The sequence below is a fragment of the Pristis pectinata genome, chromosome 5 (genome assembly GCF_009764475.1).
Source record: "Pristis pectinata isolate sPriPec2 chromosome 5, sPriPec2.1.pri, whole genome shotgun sequence".
Classification (NCBI taxonomy): Eukaryota; Metazoa; Chordata; class Chondrichthyes; order Rhinopristiformes; family Pristidae; genus Pristis; species Pristis pectinata.
In genome coordinates this window covers 100,618,238-100,635,185 of record NC_067409.1, presented here as the reverse complement: position 1 = coordinate 100,635,185, position 16,948 = coordinate 100,618,238, and the positions used below count along the sequence as shown (strand labels likewise).

The window sequence follows — 16,948 nt, the reverse complement described above, 5'->3', positions numbered from 1 at the left end:
TAAGTGTGTTGGGGTATTAAGGGGAATAGCATCTAATAGTCCAGAAAACCTTGTGGTCTGGCACCACTGAAGTCCTGACTGTGCCAGATTAATGGAGTTTACCTCCATGCAGAAACACATTTTTATTAATATTTAATTTTTGTAAATCTGTTCTAATACTGATTTAGTGCTGATTCATATATTCTTGTATGGCAAAAGAACTTTATGAAGGGTGTCGACCCAAAACGTCATCTGTCCATTTCTCTCCATAGACACTGCCTGACCTGCTGAGTTCTTCCAGCATCTTGTGTGTTGCTGTGGATTTGCATTTATCTCCTGTTTAGTGCTTTTCCTTCATTCTCTTGAAGGAAAAGAAATACTGATACAGCTTTTGTCTCCTGCATGCCACTTATATTAGTGAAGGTGTACAGAGTGCAGCTGTGCACGTTAGGGCTGTTTTATGCTAAGTATAAAAGATCCAGAGACTGGTAAAATTCCTCCTGGGTGTGTACTCTCAAATAGGCTACACTTCAATTTTCAGAATTCATTATGCACACTGGGAAGATTGCATTGAAAACCAAAGCATTTACATCTTGGGCCTAACACATTCATGCAGTCATGAAGATGGCACACCAGCAGCTCTACTTCATTAGGAGTTTGAGGAGATTCACTATGTTACCTAAGGCTCTTACAAATTTCCATAGATGTACAGTGGAGAGCATCATGACTGGTTGCATTGCAGCCTGGTATGGGGCTTCAATGCACAGGATCGCAAGAGGCTGCAGAGGGTTGTAGACTCAGCTGGCTCCACAACTCTCCCCACCATCGAGGGCATCTTCAAGAGGTGTTGCCTCAAGGAGGCAGCATCCATCACTAAGGACCCTCACCATCCAGGACATGCCCTCTTCTCGTTACTACCATCGGGGAGGAGGTACAGGAGCCTGAAGACCCATGCTCTACGATTCAGAAACAGCTTCTTCCCCTTCACCATCAGATTTATGAACAGTCCATGAACATTACTTTGTTATTCCTTTTTGTTTTGCACTATTTATTTTTGTAACTTAGTAATTTTATGTCTTTGCACTGTACTGCTGCTGCAAGGCAACAAATTTCACATTGTGTCGGCGATAATAAATCTGATTCTGAGACTTGTGAATCACACTGTGGGTGTTGGAGGTATTACCGATGGCCATTGTCAATTTGTATACAAGTCACACTGCTGTGAAAGTGCTTTTCATAAAAGAGGTGACAGACAGAACACAGTAGGACAAAAGCTGCTCAATTTTTATTAGAAAGAACGCAAAGTCTGGTATTGGCCCATTTCTCATGAGAAATCTGTGGCTTGTTGATCTTGGCATGATAATTTTTATGCCTCAACCACAAGTTGACTGCAGTGAGAGTTAGTAGGAGGAAAGTAGATCTAATCAAAACCCAGTTTGTAACAACCTTTGTGTTCTTCCTCCAAGCTATCCTTTCACCTGCTGCAATTGGCTGTTACTGCTAAAGTGACCACTCTCTGACTGCAAGACAAACACTCCCTTTCAGATTGTGGTCTTGCTGATATGTTTTTTCTGAACCTGGCTTTATTTCGTATATCAATCAAATATGCATTCATCCATTTTATTTCTGATCCTTTAACTTTGTACATTTCCATAGGTAGAAGATTGCGAGGCAAAGCTTTCTACTTTGTAAACGGGAGGGTATACTGCGAGGAGGATTTTCTGGTGAGTTACTTTTCCATGTGGCAGCTTGGTAATGACAGGCAAGCCTGGAGTTCTGTGATCATCTGCAAATTGAATTACTACTGCTTTGCAGGCCGTGCCTTCAGCTATCTAAGTTCTAATTACTCAAATTACCTCCCCAAACCTCTTTCCCTATTGAACTCTCATCTCTTAAGATGCTCTTCAAAACCTACCTCTTGACCATCTGCTCTACCGTTTCCTTTTCCAGCTTGGAAGTCCAATTTTGTTTGATAATGTTCCTATCAAGTACACTGGGATGTCTGTTTTACATTGGAAATGCCATGTAAAGGCATATTGTTAGTGCTGCTGTTATTTGAGTCCCTACCACTGCGTGTATTCATCAAGATGTGTTGCATGCACCCAGCCATCTCCATCTCAATGTGCGGAATGAATAGAACATTTGTGAGCAGATTTCTGAACTCCATTGCCCAGTGCAAACAAGTTGGTTGGGCCTCAGCAAGTCGCTAAATCTTGATCCAAGCACTGGCATTGTGGCATGTTTCAGGTGGGAGGTCATTTGCAGTGTGCAAGATCCATGTGTCTTTGAATGCACTGAGATGCACCTGGGCAGTGTGTGTCTTGAGTGCTTTGTTCATTGGTACAGAGGAATTAAATGTACCATAAACAGTTGAGGTGCTAATAATTAAAGTAACTAGGAAATATCAACAATCTTCTTGAAATCTCAAAGAACCCCACCCTGGTGCTATACTCAAGGCTCATTACGCCTGAGGGGTTAACAATTATCCAGTTGGCGAATTTGGATGGAATATCTGAAGGTCGCTAGTCTCACTAGAAGTGTAGTCTCAGCCTCATTTGAGTTCTCTTCAGTGCCCATGTGTTTGGGATGTGGTCCTTCCTGGCAAGCCTGGCTTTGATTCCTCGCCCATAATCGCCCACGTCTTGCTAGGGTATTTCCGAGAGTAGTTAAGAGACGGTCACGTTGCTCTGGATTTGTGGTCATCTAAGTCATGTGAAGACCGCAGATTTTATTTCCTAAAGGATGCATTTTTTAATAACAATTTGGTTGTTCCATTTTCACAATTACTGACATCAGCACTTTATTCTAGAATTATTAAATAACTGAAGTAAAATTCCCCCTTCTGCCAAGACGGTGATTTCAGCTGGTCTCACCAGATTCTTAGTTTGGGGTTCTGGACCACTTATCCTGTGCTGTAACCTCTATCACCTAAAGGCAGTGTTTTCCTGCTTATGTGGGATGTTATCATGCAAGTCAGTGACTCCATTTTCTCTCTTTCCACAGTACTCTGGCTTCCAGCAGTCTGCCGACAAATGTTTTGCTTGTGGCCACCTGATAATGGACATGGTGAGTTAAAATAGAAATACACCATTCTCTGTTGGAAATGGCATTCTTGTTAATTCTGAAATTTCACTGCATACCTTTAACAATATGGTAACCTACTCTTCTTTGTCCCCTGTCCCCAGGGATATACAATCCTTAACTCTGGAATGTCCTCTGAATTTCTCACTATTCAACTTCTACTTTGTGCCTCTTCACTGTATACCCATCTTGAAACCCAAAACATCAAAGCATGGGCTCCATTTACAGAGGATATTTGCCAGGAATTTTGAAGCTATTTATAAACAGAAACCATGTAAACTATCATTAAATAGGACTTTTTACTTTTGAATTTGAGAAGTTTTTTTCTTTTGAATCATTATTGTTTGTTTTTAAACTGGAGAGGCAGATATAATTCTAATAGGAAATTTAAAAATTACTGGAAATCTCAGCAGTTCAGGCAGCACCACTGAAGAGAGAAATGTTGAACATTTTAAGTCAATTAACTCTGATTAGAACTAGGAAATTTATAGAATCATAGTCATACAGCATGAAAACGTGACCTTTGACCTACTGAATCTGTGTTAAAGATCAAACATCTATTTGTACTAATTCTACACTAATCTTCTTTTAATTGTCCCACATTCCCATCAACTTCATCCAGAGCCAGTTTACTAACCAATTATCCTATTAAACTGCATGTCTTTGGGATGTGGGAGGAAACCGGAGTGTATGGAGGAAGCCCACGTAGTCGCAGGGAGAACGTTCGAACTCCACGCAGACAATGGGAGAGGCCAGGATCAAATCCAGGTCACTGTAACTGTGAGACAACAGCTCTACCAGGTGGCAGCAGCAGAGAAGGCAATGAGAGCCCGTCCATTCCAACTAATCTTTTACGAGGAGATGAATGTGAGCAAAAGATAAGGGGGGGAAGTTCTGGAACTGGGATATAAAACATTGCAGTTGTGGGAAATCTGAAAAGACAGAATAGACAGCATCTCTGAAGAAAGGAAAACAGCTAACATTGTAGGTTGATGACTATTCAACAGAATTAACTATATCTGATGCAGACTCAAATGGCTGTTTATTTAAAATTGCTATGACATTGGAAAATATCCCTAAAAATTGTTACCAAAAGTTGAACTGTACACTATATTGTGACTTGTAAGACATTGCAGGAATTCTTTAATTCTTTTCCCCTCAGAGTGACTGCAACCTGTCTCTTACCAATCATTCATGTTTTCTGTGTTAGATCCTCCAAGCCCTGGGCAAGTCTTATCACCCTGGATGTTTCCGCTGTGTCATCTGCAATGAGTGCTTAGATGGGGTGCCGTTCACTGTAGATACAGAGAACAAGATTTACTGCATCAAAGATTACCATAAGTAAGAGCATCATTCATTTATTGATTGAATACTGAAATAATGTTTTTGCTTTCACTCTTGTGTGCACTCATTGCCATCCGCAAGGATATGCATGGTCTATTTTTCCTTGCATTGCTGTATTGATTACAAGGCAAGGCTGCTCTGCGGGGCTTTTCACTGGAAGGCAGGAGCCCTGTTTTGTGAATTTTGTCTTTCATAGTCCATGGAAGCTTCAGGTTGATTGCTGATTATAGGAAGTTGGAGTTGTGTCAAAGGATTGCCCTAAAAGGAGTTCCATTTTGGACGCTGCAGAAACTCAATCATCTCTACAGTCCACCTTGAGGACTTTCTGTTCTTAATACAAAGAAAGAAGGTGTGGAGCCCTTCAGCTTGTTATGCTGTTCAATTAGATAATGTTTCATCCATGCAATAACTCCTTGAATCCACCTTTCACCTCCACTTCTTAATGTCTTTGGTTAACAAAAATCTGTTTGGTTTTAAATTAGTAATTGACCAAGCATTATTTGATGTCTGCAAAAGAGTTCCAAACCTCTGCTCTTCTGTCTGTTGTAGTGTGTCCCAATTTCACTGAAGGGCTGGCTCCAATGATCTGTAAAATTTAAATATGGAAAACAGCACAGAACCCAGAACATAATGTAGGACACCGCAACCCATTTCTGCTGGTTCTGAGGAAAATTCACTTATTTGCAACTCTATGTTTCCTCCTTTCTATAATAGTTTTTAAAACAAAAGATCAGATTGGATTAAAATTTACCTACTGGAATCACCAACGAGGCTAGCAATCATTGCCTATCCCTATTGTTCCAGAGTTGCTAGTCAATATTCAACCACCTCTCCTCCAAAAGCATCACCCTCCACTTGACCTTTCCACTTTTGATTGGAAATGGGGGGGGGGGGGGGGGGGGGGGACAGTGTGGCCGTATTTTGGTATCACTGTTACCTCCAAGTTCCTATCCTGACATAGATGGTTGTGCCTTTGTTACCACTGGGTCAGTATCCTGGAATTGGTGCAAAACTTACCAGTGGAATACTGTCTAAATAAGCAGTGATGGAAAGAAATATTCATAACTTACTTGGATGATACCTTTATTAGCTTTGCCAGAGAGAATTTAAACAAATGCTTTTGTTAGAATCTTAATACTATCCTGTTAAATTGGGACTTATCTGTCTGCTGTTTACCTCTGATTACATTTTAAAATAGATAAATCATCCAGAATCCATAGGAAAGTCAGTATTTTTAAAAAAAAAGCTATCTCCTAGCTGATCTTGCATTAATGTAAATGAAAAACATAGATATGGATATTGCCAAGGACTTGGTCCTCATTTTTTTCAATAATGTTGGTTGGACTTAAGAACTAGGTATCGTTATTGGTACCTCTGAAAGACCCTTCTCCTGAACATGGATTTTACCATTCATTTACTTCCTTCCTTCAAGCTAAATGTGGTTGAAGCAAATAAACTAAGAGAGTAGGTTTTATTAAATGATCAACAAAACCCCATTTTGACTTGCTAAGTTATTGGCCTAACTTTATCTTTGTATCATCAAACAAGATACTGTGGATGCTAGATACATGCAGCAAGTTAGGCAGCATTTGTGGAGAGAGCAAAAGGGTTAACTTTTTCAGGTTGATGAACTTTCATCAGGGCCAAATCAAAACTTATTGCCTGACCTCTGTTCTCAGCATTTTCTTTCAGTTTGGCTGATGCAGTTGGGATAATGAGGGAAGGAGTGGTCCGTGTTGGCAGGGCAGCCCAATGTGATGCTAGCAGCATAAGATTCCAAAATAGTTTGGAGCAAAAACATTTTCAGTTTTTGCAAAATCAGGTCATGGAGGATGTGACCAAGCTTGGGACTAAAAGAAATGTAATAGAACAAGTTCGTCCTCAGCTCGCGTTTGTACATTGTATTAACAATTATAGTTTCCAGGTCAGAATTTAGCATGCTAGGAATGTACTTCAGACATTGCCACAGATATCCTCTGGAGGATAACCTGCATGTTTATAGATGGAAGATGCTTTGGACCCAGTTCTGGATCAATATTTTTTGGTACTGAAGATTCTTGCCAAGAGCCTAAATTTATAAAATTTGCCTGAATTTCCTTTTGAGAGAATATGTTGATAAACCTTCCCATTTGATGCTACAACTGTGATGGAAGGTTCGCAGCTTCCTTGATTGACTTTTGGAATATTATATCATTTGTTCTTTTATTGTAGGGGGAGTATGAGAGATAATCAGCATCACCTTTTTTTTGGTTTCTGGTGTTACTGACTGTTCAGTTACAACTGCTGTTCAGACACCATTGGACAGTCTATATAAAGTGAATAACAAGCTGACAACGTTGCTGCCACCATCTGGGTCTAATTAGAATAACAAGTATTTTTAATGGATATTTTTCAATATCATAACTTTTCAACAGAGTTGAAACTTTTTTTTCCCCCTCTGTGTCAATCCCAGTGGGAGAGCTTATTAATCACAAACAGTCTCTGGCTTTTGCAGAGCCTCCATTTAGATGTGTGGAAAAGCAGTAATGGAATATTTTTTCATCAGGCACATTTGTTTCTGAGTGTGTGTATTTGTGTGTGCATTTTTGTCTGTGCATGCACATAATTTTGTGTGTGTGCTTGTGGACCCAACATTAACATCTTATAATTATGAACAATAACCAGAAGCCAGTCATACTGAAGTGTCATCAACAACAGACTTTATTGGGTTATATCAGAAGTTTTCCTGTAGCACATTACCTACTTAACTAATATTAAACATGCATGGCTTGCTCAGATATGATTTATTATGATTGTGTCCATTTGGATTACTAATTATTCTGTGGTGCTGAAAGTAATGTAGGACAGATTGAATGGATACTCTGACCCAAATTGCTGCTGATTTTTTTTTTGCAGAAAGTATTCAGAAATAAAGTGGCACATGGATATCAGGTCCTGCTTTGGAAGATAACTGGTTTTGTAAGACTGGTATGAGCTAATCTTGGGCAGGGTAGTTGAGGGGCATTTTGCCTTTGCTTAAGGTTGGTGTTTCCATATCTAATTACTATCTAGTGGCTGCTGGTTGGAAATCTGTACCCAACGAGGAAGGAAGCAAAAGAATGGTAAAATCTGTTCAGAAGGGTCTTTCAGAGGTGTCAATTGACAGTCAGTGGGATCATAGTTCCAGTAGAAATATGTTGTTTTCTGCATTGCAGAAATGAGTCCCCTCCAAAAGAACTTCAATGGCAATGAATGTTTTGGGGTGGACTGTGGTTAGAAAAAGTACTAATGAATGCAAGTTAAGTGGAAAAATGCAGAGATTCTCAGCAGGTCGGGTGGTATCTGTGGAGAGAGAAGTTGGTAATATTTCAGATTGATGACACTTTAATCAGCGCTCTAAAACTAATCATAAAATACTGCACCATTTAAAACACTTAACAGCTCTGGCATAATATGGGGTGTGAGATGCATCCGGTGCTGTGATAAACATCTGAACTTTGTGCATATGTCCCAAGTGATGCATCCTCTTTCTTTCAGAGTATTGGCTCCGAAGTGTGCAGCATGTGGCCAAGCTATTCTTCCAGCAGAGGTCAGTATTGCACTGAAAAGATTTTCTTCTCTGGTATAATATTCAACTCAACTGCTGATCAGGTAGAGCATGCATACTTTACTGATTCATTGTGCACATGCCATGCTGGGCTATGAAGGAAGCTCTTTATCAATAAGAGACCACCTTCCAGCCTTGCTGTGTAGTCACTTGGCAAGTCAGTGAAAGGGCCTTGATTGACTGAGTTATTGAAAATTGTATATATTTTTGTCCTCTGATCTCCAGCCTCCCCAGCGCTGACGGTGACAATTCTGGATATTCACTAAAAGTGATGTGTAGACATAGTGGTTAAATCACTAGATCCCAATGCTCGGATAATCCAAATGAATTTAAATCACTCCACAGTTTAATTGTCAATTAAATAATCAGAACAAGTTATTAGTAGTAGGTGATTATGAAACAACCAAATTGTCATAAAAATCCATTTGGTTCATGAATGACTTCTCAGAAAGGAAAACTGACTTGCTTATCTGATCTGTATGTGACTCCGGACCCAGAAGAATGTGGTTGAGTCTTAACTGCCCCCAAAATGGTGCAGGAAGCTACAAGGGCATCTAAGAACAGGCAATAAATACTAACCTCATGAGGCTAACCATTCATGAATGAATAAACGAAAGATAACCCCAGCCACGATGAAGAACTTGCGATGGAAATAGGGGAAAGAAGGAAATGGGGGAAAAGAATGCAGTTGCTGGAAATCTGAAAACAGAAAATACTGGAAACACTCAGAAGATCAGGCAGCATCTGTGGTGAGAGAAACAGTAAACTTTTCAGGTTGAACACTTTTGTCAGAACTGGGAAAGGGAAAAAAGTTAGTTTCAGAGAAGATGGGGGTGGGAAGAAACACAATTAGGACAAAGGGAATATCTGTGGTGGAGCAAGACCTGCATTGCTGTAAGGATGAGTTGTAGAGGTCATCTGGTCAATGGGTTAATGGAGCACTTAGAGACCAAGAATACAAATGAAGGAGTGTCAAAAGTTGTATGATGCAGGGCTACAAGACATGGCCATAAGTGTCCAGTTGCCATCCAAACAACTGCTAGGTCACTAAGTGAAGTGCCATTGTTTGTTTATTGGTTCACATGTGGATCTTGGCTTTTGCAGAAGTGCATGCAAAATTGGTGAGAGTTATTTTGTGCACGTAGCATCAATGACTATTTCCCTTATCTGATGTGTCTGTTTTGTTCTAATATCTGTTGCCCCATGAGAGGCAGTTTGCAGGAGGTTTGTTTGATCCATGGTCAGTGCCAAGTCTGTGAATCTTGTGGGGAATAGAAATGTAGAATCATTCTATCCGGTGTCCTGTGATGGTGACCAGTGTGTGCCAGATCAATGGAAGGGTTCATGACATTCTGTGCAAACTGATCTTGAATGTTTCCTGTTAGTTATGGTTCAATGGATAGCACTTGGATGAGAAGGCTGTGTGTTCAAGTCTCGCTCCAGTGACCTGAGCAGAAAGTTTTCTACTACCATTCCGGTGCAGACCTGAGAGGTGCTGCATTGTCAGGTGACTTGCAAAATAAAGGGCCCGTCTATCCTTTCCACTTGGACTTGAGTGTGCATGGCATTATTCTGAAGAGAAACTGGAGAGTTACCCCTAATATCCTAGCCAGTAAATACCCCTTGCACAAATCATTGTCAAAAAAAACCTGGTTATTAACACCTTACTGTGTGCAAATTGGCTGAGCTTTCCCTCTTATTAGCTTGGAATTTGGGGGCAGATACATTAGGGACATATAAGAGACTCTTAGATAGCCACATGAATGATAGAAAAATGGAGGGCTATGTGGGAGGGAAGGGTTAGATAGATATTAGAGCAGGGTAAAATGTCGGCACAATATCATGGACCGAAGGGCCTGTACTATGCTGTCATGTTCTATGTTCTATTACAATTGTGAGTGTATTTCCCAAAGCAAGCACTGTGGGGAGTGCTGGAGAACATCCCAACTTGCTATACAAATGCTCATGTTGGTCTAAACGTCGTGCAATATGAGGATCTTGAAAGGAGAGGAAGTTAACATTTAAGTATATGAACACTTCATTATATCTACAGGGCTCTGATGAAACAATTCGTGTTGTTTCCATGGATAAGGATTACCATGTGGAATGCTATCATTGTGAGGTATGTCTATTTTAATGGCAAGAAAATTAAGAATCTGCTTACCATAAACCCAGCATGAATGAATGCCAACATTTATCAGAAGAGTTAAACATGTATTTATTCAAAGACAGTGAGCGTACCTCTCACAGATAATCTTTCTTCTTTTGAGTTTTTTTTTAAAAAGTTCACTCACCAAACAGGGCTAGACTTGATTGTCCATCCCAGATTGCCCTTGATCTGAGTGGCCACTTGACAGTGTTCTGGTGCCTCAGAGGCCAGACATGCTACTGATGACATATTTTGTTACCTAAAATACAATAGATAGTCTTGTGGCTCGTATTAATGGTATTGGCTTCTTAATTCCACATTTATTGAAGTGAATTTAAAATCCTCGGCTGTTAGGGTGGCCATTAGTCCTGCCTCCAAATTACAAGCCCAGTAACAAAATATGTTCACATACTCTTGTGATTTTGGCCATTTAAATTTGAACTTAAATAAGGGCTGTTAAGTAAATTAAATGAAAATTAACTGGTTTTAATCACACTGTTAAACAATGAAATAGTGTTTTCAAACCACCCAACTTTGCTTTCCTAACTGATAATGTAACTTAAAATTCTCACTATGTTCAAATGTCATCATGGGCTTTCCCTAGTTTCTTTAACCATCTCAGATTTCTGCAGTTCCTCCAATTTCAGTCTCTTGTGCACTGCTGTTTCCTTTGCTTCATCATTGGGTGGATGCCAATGTGGAGTAAAGGAAACTGGCAATGCACCCATGTGGCCATTATGTGGCTTAGTCACACAATGCTCAGGTCAAAAAATATATATTTTTTAAATTTTATTTACAGTGTGGTAACAGGCCCTTCCGGCCCAATGAGTCCACGCCGCCCATTTTAAACCCATATTAACCTACCTGTACGTCTTTAGAATGTGGGAGGAAACTGGAGCACCCGGAGAAAACCCACACAGACACGGGAGAACGTACAAACTCCTTACAGACAGCGACGGGAATTGAACCCTGATCGCTGGTGCTGTAATAGCGTCGCACTAACCGCTACGCTACTGTGCCGCCCCAAATATAGCTTTTTTGGAAAAGCTGCTCCAAGGGCAGATGAACAAAGAGCCCACTTGGAGCATTAAGAAGCCCAGGCTGGTGAGTCCAGATCAGACCCAGATTTAAGCATTCATTGCATTATATTTTGTCTGAGTCTTACTGAGTCAACTTTAGAGCAATGCAAAGGATGCAAGTCAGCACTAGAATGGATTGAAATCCAGGTGCAGATCTGGGATCAGGAAGGACGCAGGTTTCTTGGGAAAGAATAGAATAGAAAGGAGTACTCTACAGATTTGGCACGTGCTCATCAGGCCAAATCGCTGATTGCTACTTCTCATTGTGTGTTTGTTAGGAACGTATCTACCAAATTTTTTAATTAATATATTGGAAGATTCAAGAATAAAAGGAATAATGAGGTTCATCATTTCTCAAATGTCCATTGCATAAAGATATTCTGTGAGTAGATTTATTCCTACAAACCATCAGAGATACTACAAACTATAGTGGCACGGTAGTGTAGCAGTTAGCGTAACGCTGTTACAGTGCCAGCGACCCAGGTTCAATTCCGGCTGCTGTCTGTGAGGAGTTTGTACGTACTCCCCATGTGTCTGCGTGGGTTTCCTCTGGGTGTTCTGGTTTCCTCCCACATTCCAAAGTCATACAGATTAGGAGCTGTGGGCATGCTATGTTGGCGCCGGAGGAGTGGCGACACTTGCGGGCTGCCCCCAGCACATTCCCAGTAATGCAAAAAGAGGCATTTCACTGTGTGTTTTGATGTACATGTGACTAATAAATAAATATCTATCTATATCTGTATATGAATGCAACAGCACACAACTAGGATAGATTGCAGAATCTAGGGTTACTCTCCTCAAAGCAGAGACATTTGAAGTGGGATTTGATAAAGGTGTACAAAATCTTGATGGGATTAAATAGATCAAAAAGAGAAACTACTAGTTAGCAGAACTGTCAAAGATGGGACACAGATTTTTAATGATTAGCAAAAGATCCAGGAGGCGATTCCTTTTTAATTATTTATTTATTTACACAGCTTGTGGATGTAATCTATAAATTAAATGAAAATTAATTGCAGGTTGATGGTTTTAATCGCATTATATAGAATACCCATGTTTTTAAACCACCCAACAAATGACATTGCCTTTATAACCTCCAATGTAACTTAAAATTCTTGTTTCATGCCTGCTCCACCATTCAATAAAATTATGGCTGATCTTTTACCTCCGTTGCCAGTTTCCTGCACCAACCCCATATTATTTGATTCCCTCAATATCTAAGAATCTATCAACGTTTATTTAGAATATACCCAGTTACTGAGCTTCCACAGTCCCCTTGGGCAAAAAATTTCAAAGATCCATTACTTTCTGGGTGAAGAAATCTCTGTCCTGATTAGCTGACCCCTTTTTGTTTTGGAGACGGTCCCCTGGTTCTAATCACCCCAGTCAGGGGAAACACTAGCTCTACATTTACCCTGTCAAGAGCATTAAGAATTTTGTAGATTTCAATCAGATCATTCCTTGTTGTTCAAAGTGGTGGTATATCATTCGCCTAAATCTAAAGAATACACAGGGTTATGAGAATATTGCGAGGAATGGTTGGATTTTATTCAAAGCAACAGATGCCAAGTGCTTTTTAATCTTGTTTTACCAATACTGTGCTTCTGTCATCTAGCTAACCACTTGGCACTTAAAAAATATAAATGCCAACTTAGTCATCTCAGCTGACAGTAAATTGGTGTCAAACCTAGAGTACTTGTGGAATAAATTTTAACTCTTTCATTATGTAAACTTGAATCATTGGGATTAATCCTAATCTAATGGCAAAAGAAGTATACTTTGCCATTTAATAAATGATAGGTGTTGCAGGTTCCCTCTTAACAATTTCCATCCTCCAAGTTCAATTGCAACATCAATTACTCTGTGGGAATAAACGTATTAATGGCGACCAGAGAATTTTGAGAATTATATCCATCAATGTTGACAACTGATAATACCAGAGTAAAATCAGTATTTTAATCTTTGTAGGTATTCAGGGTGTGTTAATCTCGACCACCTTGAATGGCTCCATGGCTAGGGAGAGGAAGTTCTTGCCTGAAGATCCTTGCTAGAGTGTTGTGTGTGTGGACTTTATACTGTTGCAATGGAGCTCATTTGTCTGGGATCTGCATAGGAATTTGGGCAAGGCACGGGAGGGGTACTGGCATCCTTGGAAGCCTAGCATGGATAAGCACCCTTTCTGTAATCTCGGAATTGTACATGACAGAGCAAGGCATATTCATCCACTGCCACTTCTGAAGAGCAATCCAGCTAGTCACACCCTTCTACTCAATCCTGGCATTACTGTGATTTTTTTTTCTCTCTCTGTCATTTTAAGTTACCTTGATAGGAATTGGATAGACACATGATAGAACATAGAACAGTACAGCACAGAACAGGCCCTTTTGCCCTCAGTGTTGTGCTGACATAGCTACCTACCTACAGAATGCCCAGATCCCTCCATTTTCCCCTCATTCATGTGCCCATCCAAACCTCTCTTAAAAGCCTGCAATGAATTTGCCTCCATCACCCTATCAGGCAACGCATTCCAGGCATCCACCACTCTGAGTAAAAAAAAACGTACCCCTCGCGTATGTTCTTCAATGGAATGATGGAATCTGACATGTTAGAAAACTTCAGATGATGCGTCCCAAATTCTGACCATTTGCTGTGGCTATTTTTTTGTCATTGCCTCATTATAGCAATTTTGCTTAAATCTGTGCCATTTTGCAACAGGACATGGCAATAGATAACTTTTACTTCTCTGCTTTGAGGATCCTTAATATGTTTAATGTAAACATTAAATATATCCAGATCAGTTGGATTTGTGGAGCATGTTCTACTGAAGTCTCAGCAAGCCTTTGCATGTAATAGCTTGTGAACTGCCACATGGATTATAAACTTATTTTTTTGTATACAAATGTGGCTGCCAGAGCATAGGGTGGGAAAGTACCCAATGAAGGTTGGAACCAGCAATACCCTGCAGATCTTGCTTGTGAACAGGGACATGTTTTCATCACAGAATTAGGGTTATAATTCATGCAAGCTCCCAAACACTCTTGCATAATTCAAATATTCATGCCCTAGGAGGCCACCATTTTATCCGTTTGTGTCCACATTCACCAAAGAGCTATTCAGATAGATTTAATTTCCTAGCTCTCAGCCAGCATCTCTGTACACTATGGCACATTAAGTGCTTGTCCAGGTACTTTTGTATGTATTGAAGATTCTGTCTCTATCACCTTGCAGGCAGAGAGTTCCAGGGCCCTGTCATTTTGGTAAAAATATTTCTCTTCAACAGACCTCTAATTATTCTGTCAATTACTTTAAATCTATATTCCCAGAATATTAACCTGCTGCGAATGGGAATGGACTTTACTCTTAACCATATCCAGGATTCTTTTTCACAATTAAATCTCCATTGGCTTCCTCTGTTACAATGAAGAAACCGCAACCAAGCCAGTCTCTCTTCATAACTAAGCTTCGACAACACTGGCAATGTCTTTTGTAAATTTTCTCTGCTTCCTCTCTAATCCTGTAACATCCTTCAGAATCAGGTTTATTATCACTGATGTAGGTCGTGAACTTTGTTGTTTTACGGCGGCAGTACAGTGCAAGACATAAAAATGACTAAGTTGCAAATAAATAAATAGTGCAAAAGAGGAATAATGAGGTGGTGTTCATGGACTGTTCAGAAATCTAATGGCAGACAGGAAGAAGCTGTTCCTAAAATGTTGAGTGTGGGTCTTCAGGCTGCTGTACCTGCTCCCCGATGATAGTAATGAGGGCATGTCCCAGATGGTGAAGGTCCTTAATGATGGATGCCGCTGCCTTGAGGCACTGCCTCTTGAAGATGTCCTCAATTGTGGGGAGAGTTCTGCCTGTGATGGAGCTGGCTGAGTCTACCAGTCTCTGCAGCCTCTTTCGATCCTGCACATCGGAGCCTCCATACCAGGCAATGATGCAATCAGTCGGTATGCTCTCCACCGTACATCTGTAGAAATTTGCAAGAATCTTCAGTGACATCATGAAGTATATTCAGTTTCATTTTGACCTTCCTCCCCTTGTGCCTTAATCCTGCTTCTTGGGCAACTGAGTATTCCAGTCTACAAATGAGTAGTTTCATTGTCCTTTGCTCCACACGGTGATGTGAGAAAATTCCAGGCTGTTCCATTGCAATTTTTCATCCAGTCTAACATTGGGTCAATGTTTGCCTTTCCAGGACTGTGGTATGGAGCTGAATGACGAGGAGGATCACCGTTGCTATCCACTGGATGGACATTTGCTTTGTCACACTTGCCACCTAAAACATATTGACAGTGAGACGCCCAGCTCCATCTACCAGCCTAAATACTAGGTGCACCAATGACTGGCTTGTTGCAAGACCATTTAGATTGGTGAAGTGCTGCAATTCAACAATGCCCAGAGAGCGAAGGCAATCCAAGGTTTCCAAGCAAACATTGTGTGTGACTGCCTGTGGGTTTCAGAGAGAGACAAGGCAAAATGGGACATCTTTGGCTTTTGATACATGATGCTTTCTTACAAAACATTTTGAGGATATTCTAAGTGATCAGAAAAGGCTGATCCATTATGGAACTCCTTTTTACTTAAATGTGATACTGCAGACATCTATTGTTGGATCAGGTCTTATTTCAATTAGATTTGCAATGAGTACGCAAAAGATTCTCAATTTTAGTGATTGCATGCATTGAGATAGAGAATTTGTTGTGCCGTTTATTTCCCAAGAGAATATGCGAGGAATGATCTGGTGCAAGATTAATGTGGCAGGCTCGGAATAATTGCAATAGAACATTTACAAAAATATGTGGTCATTGGTGCTGGTTTCTGCTCAGACTTGGGCTCTGTATTTCAATTGTAAAAAGACAATCTCTTGACATAATTGTGATTGATATCACACCAAGGATCTTGATTTTGAACAATATATTTTTCCAGGCTAAACAGCAGCTGTTTCCAGTTATTCCAGAGTTTGTTTGGCAATGGACTGTTTAAAAACTGGCTTCCTTTTTTCACATAACCTTCCCTGAAAATATCTCTGGATGTTCTACAGTTGTGATCTTGGGCACTCTAAAATATTGGAAACTCATTGTAAAAAAAAAAGTATTTTCAAGAAATATGTTACTTTAAGAGGGCTCCTAGAGTATTAGGATGAATTTAGAAAATGCTTAATTTGTACTTTTTCCACAGTTCTGAGATTTTCTAACACCCTGCATGTATTTTAATGTTCAATACTTTAAACAACCAAAAAATTTGAAGTGAGTGAACAAATTGAGAAGACTCTAAACTGAACTTCCATTTTAAAAATTGTCTGAAATGTACTCGCATTTTATGTACACATTGCAATTTGTTGTCTTAAAAATAAACAGATGACCCCCTTTTAAAAAAAATGCTTTGTTATTTGTGGGGCAGGGGGTTGGTGCTGTTATATAGGGTGGTGGTTTAATTTTTTTACTTGTTTTTTTTTCATTTTAATTGTCATTATGGCACCAAAATTTCTCTAAACAAAATATGTGGGGAAACTATTCTAGCAAGATTTTTCTTGCATACTGGTGAAATGTTATTCCTGTTTGATGGAGCAAAGTATTCCGCTCATTAGAAGCAGACTAATGAAATATTCATGCACTATGCACAGTAATATAGCATATCTAGCTATGATATTGTAATTGATGAAAACAGTCACAATTGGAGGGGAATGTGGGGGTGGTTACATTTAGATTGATCTCAAAAGGAATT

General features: G+C 39.9%; 1 protein-coding gene across 2 annotated transcripts in view; it reads left to right on the top strand.

The window, feature by feature from the left end:
* LOC127570261 (LIM domain-containing protein 1-like) overlaps positions 1–16,602 on the top strand; it is a 40,341-nt gene extending 23,739 nt beyond the window's left edge. For both annotated transcript variants that reach the window (XM_052015612.1, XM_052015611.1), the window contains exons 4-9: positions 1,636–1,703; positions 2,983–3,045; positions 4,271–4,401; positions 7,921–7,972; positions 10,044–10,112; positions 15,420–16,602. In XM_052015612.1, the coding sequence (XP_051871572.1) occupies positions 1,636–1,703; positions 2,983–3,045; positions 4,271–4,401; positions 7,921–7,972; positions 10,044–10,112; positions 15,420–15,554 (518 nt within the window). In that variant the 3' untranslated portion in view covers positions 15,555–16,602. The remainder of the gene's footprint in view (positions 1–1,635; positions 1,704–2,982; positions 3,046–4,270; positions 4,402–7,920; positions 7,973–10,043; positions 10,113–15,419) is intronic.
* Positions 16,603–16,948: the final 346 nt, after the last annotated feature.